This window comes from Musca vetustissima, unplaced genomic scaffold (genome assembly GCF_032173495.1).
Source record: "Musca vetustissima isolate MV318-11 ecotype Yass unplaced genomic scaffold, APGP_CSIRO_Mvet_v1 utg37816, whole genome shotgun sequence".
NCBI lineage: Eukaryota > Metazoa > Arthropoda > Insecta > Diptera > Muscidae > Musca > Musca vetustissima.
The window spans coordinates 68284-79710 of NW_026886553.1; the positions used below are offsets into that span (position 1 = coordinate 68284).

General features: G+C 40.8%; 1 protein-coding gene across 1 annotated transcript; it reads left to right on the top strand.

The window, feature by feature from the left end:
• The first annotated feature begins 556 nt into the window (after positions 1 to 556).
• LOC133334060 (electron transfer flavoprotein subunit beta-like) lies at positions 557 to 2108 on the top strand. Its single transcript, XM_061542359.1, has 2 exons — positions 557 to 630; positions 1425 to 2108. The coding sequence occupies exons 1-2, from the start codon at positions 557 to 559 to the stop codon at positions 2098 to 2100; spliced, it is 750 nt and encodes a 249-aa protein (XP_061398343.1). The 3' UTR covers positions 2101 to 2108.
• The last annotated feature ends 9319 nt before the right edge of the window (positions 2109 to 11427 follow it).

Sequence of the window (11427 nt, forward strand, 5' to 3'; positions counted from 1 at the left end):
ATTAAATTTTCTTTTAAACTAAAAATGCTCTTTCGGTCGAGTATTTATAAACATGTGCAAAATAAGGCCGCGTGATCAAAATTCACTTTTAAATAACATATTTTTCCGAATAGACCCCAACATTACTACTCAACGGGCAATTTCGGAAAATTCCACAACTTTATCCATATGTTGTTCTAATCAGAACATGGTGGCGGTGGTGCCAAGCACATTCGGCAGGCGGAAAGAGAACATTTATTCCTCAAGTGGATTGCTTATTTGGAGGCACAAAAACTGTCCAAATTTGACTTTTTTATTCAACAATTCAATTATACATACCCGTTATTGTGTCTTTGCTTTATGAAGTGTTCAATGTCACAGTTGACGTTATGAAGAAACTCCTCGTCTGCAATCGATAGATTGGTGTTTGATAATTTACGTGAACACTGTTCCAACTCCAGTTTTGCTATTTCGTTTGCGGCTTCTTAATAGCCGCTGACCACTTCCAACAACAACAACGTTGACGCGAACGTTGTCACAAATGAATCGGAATATACGAAAATGTATATAGGAATATATGCGGGAAGCAATTGATCAGCCAACAAATTCCAATGTGAATTATCGCACAATTCTTTTAGTTTGCTTCTCGCCGTAACAGATATACGAGAATATGTAAATGTGTGCGTGTGTACATATAAAACAAAACAATTGTTTCAAATTGCAATATTTCGTAGAATTTAAACCGAACGCATATATAACCACTATATTCAAGCTTCTTAGTTATTGTTTAATAATATTTTTTATCAATTGTTTTCGTTCGTCAGCAGATAATCAATTATTCTGGCATTTAAACGATGAGAAATAATCTACAATGTGATAGCTTTGCTATTCTGTCAACAAGAACAATTCTGACAGATGGGACAGTGTTGCCAGTTTATGGGATTTATCCCTATATTGGGGATTTTTCTTTGGAAATGGGAATCAGTTTTTGGGGATAGACACCTGAGGGTCGTAGTTAATTTAATTTGTGCTCCGTACAAAAATACTCACCTTCTCACCTTTATAGGGTTTATTAGACGTCCGTATTACCCATGGTACACTAATACAAGGTAGGACAGCTTGAGGTGAATAACAAAAAATCAACTATGCACGTGTGGCTTCTTCTGCCAAAAATAAAATAAATATACGCAACAAGTGTATGTGTTCATTTGACATTTTTTCAACACAAAACTAAAATCCAGTCGGGAGTACCATCAAATGTTTGTTTCATCCATAACAAAGTAATTACTTCCAGGTGAACATGTTAAAAACATAATTTTCATTTCAGTTAAATTTGAATATGTTTCAATATATTTTGAATTTATTTGACATAGTATTCAAAACCTTCATTAACCTTTGGACTTGTCATCGTTAAATCTGATGTCTTTTCAAGAAATTGATTGAAGAAAATTAACTAAGCACTCTATGAATCCTTTCGATGAAATCGCCGTCGAGGAAGCCGTGAAAATGAAGGAGAAGAAGTTGGCTAGTGAAGTTATTGCCGTTTCCATTGGCCCCAGTCAATCTCAGGAAGTAATTCGCACAGCTTTGGCCATGGGTGCTGATCGTGGTATCCACGTTGAAGTGTCTGGAAAGGAATACGACTTGTTGCAGCCAATTCACGTTTCAAAAATTCTTGCCAAGTTGGCCTTGGATGAGAAAGCCGATTTAGTAATTTTGGGCAAGCAAGCAATCGACGACGATTGCAACCAAACTGCTCAAATGACTGCTGCTGTGCTCGACTGGCCACAGGGAACATTCTGCAATAAAATCGAAAAGACCGATGCAGGTTTAACCATCACTCGTGAGATTGATGGAGGCCTTGAGACCATTAAAACAAAAGTGCCAGCTGTTCTCAGCGCTGATTTGCGTTTGAATACCCCTCGCTACGCAACTTTGCCTAGCATCATGAAAGCTAAGAAGAAGCCATTGAAGAAGGTTGGCGCTAGTGATTTAGGTGTTGATACCAACCCACGTATTGATGTAATCTCGGTCGAAGATCCCCCAGTCCGTCAAGCCGGCGCCATTGTTCCCGATGTTGATGCTTTAGTTAGCAAACTTAAGGAAGGTGGTCATTGCTAGACTGAAAAAGGAGAGTTATATATTTTATAAGTTGAAATTATAGGATACCCGTGCATTTATAAAAATACTAAATCAGTTTATAATGATTTTGCAAAGCATATCAAAGATTGTAAATGACAGTTTTGTGTCAATAAATTTATAGCAAATTAATAAGAAAAAAAAAACAATACACACACATACACAAAATGTGTATTTTGATTTGATGGAACAAGCCACCTTGAGAAAAAATTGTAATCAGTTGGTGGGCACAGCTACCAACTGATTACAATTTTTTTTTCAAGGTAATAATTATACAATGGTACGACCCTGAAGTGTTTTGGGTTTTTATCATGGTACAATTATAAAAGGTAACAGCAAATTCCAGCTGATTTGATTCCAAAGTAATACTAGTGTCAATATGAATTTGACAAATTATGTTTTTAAAAATCACCCAACAGGAAAATTGGGAACGCATACAATTTGAAATTGTTCTTTATTAAATGTGCTCCCGTTTTCAATTTACTCAATCTGCCTGCTGGGAAAGTTTGAGGAAGCAAATCTTTCTTCATTGAATAACTCGCAATTCCCTGCATTTTCATATGTGTTAAGGGCTAAGCAGAATGCTCTCGTTGAGCCATCCTTATGTTAGGCGAAAAACGTAGGGTCCTGGTGCACCATTAAAAAATCGGACGAAAAATGAGCCATCCGTCGCCTTATATGTTATCGAAAATACAACAACCACAAGGAAACGATAACACAAACGCATATCGTTTCCTTGTGGTTGTTGTATTTTCGATAACATATAACGCGACGATCTAGATAACGATAGATCGATACGATGTTATAATTTTCATTTTGATAAACACGGAGATAAATTCATTACCTTTTTTTGTAATAATAATAAAACAATTGAATTACGAAACACGAAATGTATAAAAATGATCTATTTCAATAAATATTTAATTTGATTTTGCAAAATAGTCAGGCTGAATCCCAGTTGTTTTTATAAAAAAAAACAACTATTTATTAGTGGGGAATGTACGGCATTGTCCGCCGACAACATTGTCCGTACCAACAACAACGTTATGTGCATTCGTCGCAAAGTGACGACACATAACAGTGGGAAATCCATTGTAATTGTCTGCAAATGCCTTGTTGACCACGTCAGGCGCCAACGAAACGTAATTCTCATTGGGGTCGTATCGCTGGTAACGTAAGAACTTCGAATTGTCACAAGAGACATTTGGGTATGAAAGGTTTTTTGTGAATATGCTATAAATAGCTTCTGGGGATAATATCCCAACAAAAAACTAAGGGAACCGATGAGGATCAGTGGCGAGATCCGAAACTATAGTCTTCCCTGCCTTACCCCTCTGCGGACAATGCCGTACATTCCCCACTAATAAATAGTTGTTTTTTATAAAAACAACAAACTGGGATTCAGCCTGACTATTTTGTAAAAACAAAATACAAATGGTATCCCAAATAACCCGCCAACACTACTATTTAATTTGATTTAAATAGTGCTATGGCCTTTTAAACGGCATTTACATTGTAAATGTAAACGTACTATAAAGGTCTAAACCTGTTCGTTGAAGTAATTTGAAATTATAATAGCCAGGACATAAACCGTTTTGTGTGGTGTTGGCAAATGAATTAAACTTTCGTTTTCATTGGCAACACATGGACAAAAACTCCAGTCACTTCTATTTATGCTATATTTTAAATTAAGGGTAAAGTTTTTCAGGGAGCAGTCGACAACTTTATCTAGCTTTCTACGTCTTGAACCGAATTTGTCGGGTGAACATGTTTTCGTAGTGTCATTGTCATTTTCTTTCCTTAAAAAATCTAAGCTTATTTTCAAACATAACTTGTGTAAGTTCTTTGGTATATATTACTAAAACCAGTAAGGAAATATGATGATGATACCCTTCACCATTTTGGGTACATACAAGATATGCTCACATCATCTTTGGAGGACCATTGATTTAGATTTGGAATATGAATTAATAGATAATTGATCTATTTTAAAACGATCCATAAACATACCATACTGAAACCTATGAAAAATGTCATGTCAATCTTATGTTAGGCGAAAAACGTAGGGTCCTGGTGCACCATTAAAAAATCGGACGAAAGTGTATATGGGAGCTATATCTAAATCTGAACCGAATACAACAAAACTTAACACGAAACATTCAAGACTAAATATACATAAAATCGGATAAAAATATATGGGAGCTATATCTAATTTTGAACAGATTTAAAAAAAAAACTTTGCATAAATCAATATGGACCTAATTCAGTACGAGGTGCACAATATTAGGTGTGTCTGGTTACTTTTCCAGTAAAATTTATTCAGTAAGTTCTAGTTCAGAGAGTAAGCCTTTCTTACTCTCTTTTGCGATAATACTGAAAAAAGTAAACAGATTCAAGAAAACATTTGATTTGCGCCAAAATAAACAACAAACAAAGGACGAACACAATTATTTGTATTGCATTTAATATTAAAAATAAAATGAATAATAAAAGAAAAATTGATCTGGTATGTTCCCCGGGAACATTTAAGCTCCCTGCATCAATACATTGCCCTCTATCTGGAACTTGCCTAAAAATATATAAGGAATTAGTTTCTAATTTAATGAAACTTTGCATTACATACGAATTTTCTTCCATTTTCTGTAATTAACTTCACACTGAACTTTGCAAATTAAAAAAAAAGTTTTAAATAATTTTTGTGTTTAATCAGAAAATGGCTGAGTTGCAAAATCTTACTGAATAAAATTCTTTCAGTAAACTCCAGCAACATTGTTGTTGTTCAACTGTCAAACTTGCTCTCTCACTTGACTCTCTTACTGGATTTTTGTGTAAACAGACAACATTTGATAACAATTGTTACCAAATATCGAGTTAACAGACAGAGCTATTGTCTCAATCGGACAGAGATTAGGAGCTTGGTGCACCACTTACATTAAATCGGGCTATAATGTTAGAATAAATAAAAAAATGTAACAAGTCGTTGTGTTCATTTGACATATTTTTAACATTTTACTTAGGTTAGGTTTGGGGATGTGCAGTCACGTGTATGACTGCAACACTCTGAGACCGGTTAGGTCCGTTGTGATCATCCACAAGAAGAGATACAGCGAAGTGAAGAGACAAGAGATAGATCTGTAGGGGTGAGAAGATTTGTGAATTAGGGGAGAGAAGATTTGTGACAGAAAAGTGTTACGTGCCAAGGTTGTATGCTCCTAACCACTTTATGTTTCTAATTATGCTGTAGATTAGAGCAGGTTCGGTTGTTGAGAAGAGGCTGAGACTAGGTAGAAAATGAGCACCCATTAGTCTGTGCCGCCTGTAAGCCAGGGCTGGGCACTGGCACAGGAGATGCTCAATTGTCTCCGTCTCCTCCTCGTCAACACAGAGTCTACAGTAATCGATTGCATCGAGATCCCATTTACTAGTAAAGGCCCTGATGTTGCAGTGACCAGTGATGATTCCTGTCACCACTCTAATTTCGGCTTTACTCAGGTTCAATAGTGAGCGCGTTCTTTTGGTAGACAGAGTCGGCCAAATGGATCTTGACACGTTGCACCTAGATTCGTTGTGCCAAAGTTCACAGGCTGTTTCGTCAAAGAATGCCTCAAAATTCCTATAGAAAAGACATATGGGTGGTTTGATTGAGTCACCAGTTTCTAGATCGGTGGATTGAGATCCTCGTCTAGCTAGTTCGTCCGCTCTTTCATTACCCAAAATGTCACAATGTCCTAGTACCCAACACAACCGATAGCTACGGTTAAGTTCTTCCAGAGCTGCTCTACACTTGAGGACGGCTTCGGATTTGATGTGACAAGATTTGATGGCTTTAAGAGCCGCTTGACTATCCACAAAGATAGTCACCGGTTCAACGACCTCAGCATCCAGACTTTTTATCAATTCCGCTGCCTTCCAGTTCGCGAAGATTTCAGCTTGGAAAACACTGCAGTTGCTATCCAGCTTGTAGGTTAACTCAAGGCCTAACCTTTCACAGTAGACGCCTGCCCCAGTGCCTTCTTCCATCTTGGATCCGTCTGTATAGAAAGCCAGACCGTCCAGAGGAGGGGTACTTCGTTTCCAGTCGTCTCTACTAGGAATTACGACATCTACATCGTCAAATCTAAGGATTGGTGATATATAGTCGCTTAGTTTAATGCGTTGGTCCAAAGCTATACCTGGTTCATTCAGAACACTACTATGCCCAAAGGTACAGTTCTGCTCAGTTACTGCTGAGGCCCAAAGGCTTGAAATCCAGCATTGCGTTCAAAGCTGCTTGTGGCGTACTCCTTCTGGCTCTTGTAACTAAAATCGCGGCGGCTCTTTGTACCTTGTCTAATTTACTAGATGTCGACTTGAGGCTCAGACAGTTCCACCAAACAAGAGAGCCATAGGACAAGATGGGCTTCACCACAGTGTTATACATCCAGTGTATAGTCGATGGTTTTAGCCCCCAGCTTTTCAAAATGGAGTTCTTGCATGCATAGGGTGCAATCATTCCTCTCTTCGCTCGCTCCTCAACGTTCCTTTTCCATCGTAGTTGACAGTCCAGGATTGTGCCGAGGTACTTTGCTTCGGGGGATAGGTGAAGTTGCACTCCATCCAATGTTGGTGGAACAAAAACGCCGAGCTTACGCTTCCTAGTAAACATTACCAGTTCCGTCTTCGTTGGATTTACACCAAGACCATTTGCCCTGGCCCAGCGTGACAGCGTCAGTAAGGCTCTTTGCATAAGCTCAGAGATCGTAGACGGAAATTTTCCGGAGATCAATAACACCACGTCGTCCGCATAAGCTACAACTTTGATACCTATCCCGTCCAATTCCCTCAATATGATATTAATAACCAGTAGCCATAGTAACGGCGAAAGCACCCCTCCTTGAGGTGTGCCTCTAGTTACCGTTTTCCTGATTTTTGCATCCCCCACACTTGAATTTATAATCCTGCTGTTAAGCATTTTATCTATCCAATATGTCAGGGTATCAGGAATGCCAACTTCCCTAAGTGAGTGGTTTATGGATTCAAGTTATGGATTCAGCGTAAAATTTAATTTTCCATGTTCCTCTCAATGTAGCCTACTACTTCGTGCAGTGCAGATTCCACAGACTTGCCCTTTATGTATGCGTGCTGTGAATTGCTAAGGGAGGTGGTGTCTATACGACTCCTTATCTCCAGATCGATCAGTCTTTCGAGAGTCTTGAGGAGAAAGGATGATAGGCTAATGGGTCTATAGTCTTTTGGTGCAGAGTGGCTTGGTTTCCCTGCTTTAGGAATATAAGTAACCTTTACCTCGTTCCATAGATCCGGAACATACGAGAGAGTCAGACACGCAGTGTAAATCTTCTCGAGAATCAGATAAATACTTGGCCAGGCATATTGAAGCATCGCCGGTATGATACTATCCGGTCCTGGCGATTTATACGGCTTGAATGTGTTGACCGCCCATCGTATCTTATTTCTGTTAATCACCTTGCTAATGAGATCCAGATCCGGAGTGACGAAAGGCCGAGTGTCATCACGATCACCGTCGATGGTACCCATGTCTTTGCAACCCGGAAAATGAGTCTCGGCTAGGAGATTTAGAGTCTCAGTTAGTTAGGTCCGTTGTGATCATGCACAAGAAGAGATACAGCGAAGTGAAGAGACAAGAGATAGATCTGTAGGGGAGAGAAGATTTGTGAATTAAAGGAGTTAAGAGTGAAGGTCGATGGTCCTATGAGTCAGACAGAAAAGTGTTACGTGCCAAGGTTGTATGCTCCTAACCACTTTATGTTTCTAATTATGCTGTAGATTAGAGCAGGTTCGGTTGTTGAGAAGAGGCTGAGACTAGGTAGAAAATGAGCACCCATTAGTCTGTGCCGCCTGTAAGCCAGGGCTGGGCACTGGCACAGGAGATGCTCAATTGTCTCCGTCTCCTCCTCGTCAACACAGAGTCTACAGTAATCGACTGCATCGAGATCCCATTTACTAGTAAAGGCCCTGATGTTGCAGTGACCAGTGATGATTCCTGTCACCACTCTAATTTCGGCTTTACTCAGGTTCAATAGTGAGCGCGTTCTTTTGGTAGACAGAGTCGGCCAAATGTATCTTGACACGTTGCACCTAGGTTCGTTGTGCCAAAGTTCACAGGCTGTTTCGTCAAAGAATGCCTCAAAATTCCTATAGAAAAGACATATGGGTGGTTTGATTGAGTCACCAGTTTCTAGATCGGTGGATTGAGATCCTCGTCTAGCTAGTTCGTCCGCTCTTTCATTACCCAAAATGTCACAATGTCCTAGTACCCAACACAACCGATAGCTACGGTTAAGTTCTTCCACAGCTGCTCTACACTTGAGGACGGCTTCGGATTTGATGTGACAAGATTTGATGGCTTTAAGAGCCATCAAATCTCAGTTAGTTAGGTCCGTTGTGATCATGCACAAGAAGAGATACAGCGAAGTGAAGAGACAAGAGATAGATCTGTAGGGGAGAGAAGATTTGTGAATTAAAGGAGTTAAGAGTGAAGGTCGATGGTCCTATGAGTCAGACAGTGTTACGTGCCAAGGTTGTATGCTCCTAACCACTTTATGTTTCTAATTATGCTGTAGATTAGAGCAGGTTCGGTTGTTGAGAAGAGGCTGAGACTAGGTAGAAAATGAGCACCCATTAGTCTGTGCCGCCTGTAAGCCAGGGCTGGGCACTGGCACAGGAGATGCTCAATTGTCTCCGTCTCCTCCTCGTCAACACAGAGTCTACAGTAATCAATTGCATCGAGATCCCATTTACTAGTGAAGGCCCTGATGTTGCAGTGACCAGTGATGATTCCTGTCACCACTCTAATTTCGGCTTTACTCAGGTTCAATAGTGAGCGCGTTCTTTTGGTAGACAGAGTCGGCCAACTGGATCTTGACACGTTGCACCTAGGTTCGTTGTGCCAAAGTTCACAGGCTGTTTCGTCAAAGAATGCCTCAAAATTCCTATAGAAAAGACATATGGGTGGTTTGATTGAGTCACCAGTTTCTAGATCGGTGGATTGAGATCCTCGTCTAGCTAGTTCGTCCGCTCTTTCATTACCCAAAATGTCACAATGTCCTAGTACCCAACACAACCGATAGCTACGGTTAAGTTCTTCCACAGCTGCTCTACAGTTGAGGACGGCTTCGGATTTGATGTGACAAGATTTGATGGCTTTAAGAGCCGCTTGACTATCCACAAAGATAGTCACCGGTTCAACGACCTCAGCATCCAGACTTTTTATCAATTCCGCTGCCTTCCAGTTCGCGAAGATTTCAGCTTGGAAAACACTGCAGTTGCTATCCAACTTGTAGGTTAACTCAAGGCCTAACCTTTCACAGTAGACGCCTGCCCCAGTGCCTTCTTCCTTCTTGGATCCGTCTGTATAGAAAGCCAGACCGTCCAGAGGAGGGGTACTTCGTTTCCAGTCGTCTCTACTAGGAATTACGACATCTACATCGTCAAATCTAAGGATTGGTGATATATAGTCGCTTAGTTTAATGCGTTGGTCCAAAGCTATACCTGGTTCATTCAGAACACAACTATGCCCAAAGGTACAGTTCCGCCAGAGTTTTTGTTCATGCAGCCGTAGGGCGCTACGCGCAGCTTGACACTTAATGCTGAGGCCCAAAGGCTTGAAATCCAGCATTGCTTTCAAAGCTGCTTGTGGCGTACTCCTTCTGGCTCTTGTAACTAAAATCGCGGCGGCTCTTTGTACCTTGTCTAATTTACTAGATGTCGACTTGAGGCTCAGACAGTTCCACCAAACAAGAGAGCCATAGGACAAGATGGGTTTCACCACAGTGTTATACATCCAGTGTATAGTCGATGGTTTTAGCCCCCAGCTTTTCAAAATGGAGTTCTTGCATGCATAGGGTGCAATCATTCCTCTCTTCGCTCGCTCCTCAACGTTCCTTTTCCATCGTAGTTGACAGTCCAGGATTGTGCCGAGGTACTTTGCTTCGGGGGATAGGTGAAGTTGCACTCCATCCAATGTTGGTGGAACAAAAACGCCGAGCTTACGCTTCCTAGTAAACATTACCAGTTCCGTCTTCGTTGGATTTACACCAAGACCATTTGCCCTGGCCCAGCGTGACAGCGTCAGTAAGGCTCTTTGCATAAGCTCAGAGATCGTAGACGGAAATTTTCCGGAGATCAATAACACCACGTCGTCCGCATAAGCTACAACTTTGATACCTATCCCGTCCAATTCCCTCAATATGATATTAATAACCAGTAGCCATAGTAACGGCGAAAGCACCCCTCCTTGAGGTGTGCCTCTAGTTACCGTTTTCCTGATTTTTGCATCCCCCACACTTGAATTTATAATCCTGCTGTTAAGCATTTTATCTATCCAATATGTCAGGGTATCAGGAATGCCAACTTCCCTAAGTGAGTGGTTTATGGATTCAAGTTTAACGTTGTTAAAGGCTCCCTCTATATCTAAGAAGGCAGCCAGCGTAAAATTTGAATTCTCCATGTTCCTCTCAATGTAGCCTACCACTTCGTGCAGTGCAGATTCCACAGACTTGCCCTTTATGTATGCGTGCTGTGAATTGCTAAGGGAGGTGGTGTCTATACGACTCCTTATCTCCAGATCGATCAGTCTTTCGAGAGTCTTGAGGAGAAAGGATGATAGGCTAATGGGTCTATAGTCTTTTGGTGCAGAGTGGCTTGGTTTCCCTGCTTTAGGAATATAAGTAACCTTTACCTCGTTCCATAGATCCGGAACATACGAGAGAGTCAGACACGCAGTGTAAATCTTCTCGAGAATCAGATAAATACTTGGCCAGGCATATTGAAGCATCGCCGGTATGATACTATCCGGTCCTGGCGATTTATACGGCTTGAATGTTCCGTCTCCTCCTCGTCAACACAGAGTCTACAGTAATCGACTGCATCGAGATCCCATTTACTAGTAAAGGCCCTGATGTTGCAGTGACCAGTGATGATTCCTGTCACCACTCTAATTTCGGCTTTACTCAGGTTCAATAGTGAGCGCGTTCTTTTGGTAGACAGAGTCGGCCAAATGTATCTTGACACGTTGCACCTAGGTTCGTTGTGCCAAAGTTCACAGGCTGTTTCGTCAAAGAATGCCTCAAAATTCCTATAGAAAAGACATATGGGTGGTTTGATTGAGTCACCAGTTTCTAGATCGGTGGATTGAGATCCTCGTCTAGCTAGTTCGTCCGCTCTTTCATTACCCAAAATGTCACAATGTCCTAGTACCCAACACAACCGATAGCTACGGTTAAGTTCTTCCACAGCTGCTCTACAGTTGAGGACGGCTTCGGATTTGATGTGACAAGATTTGATGGCTTT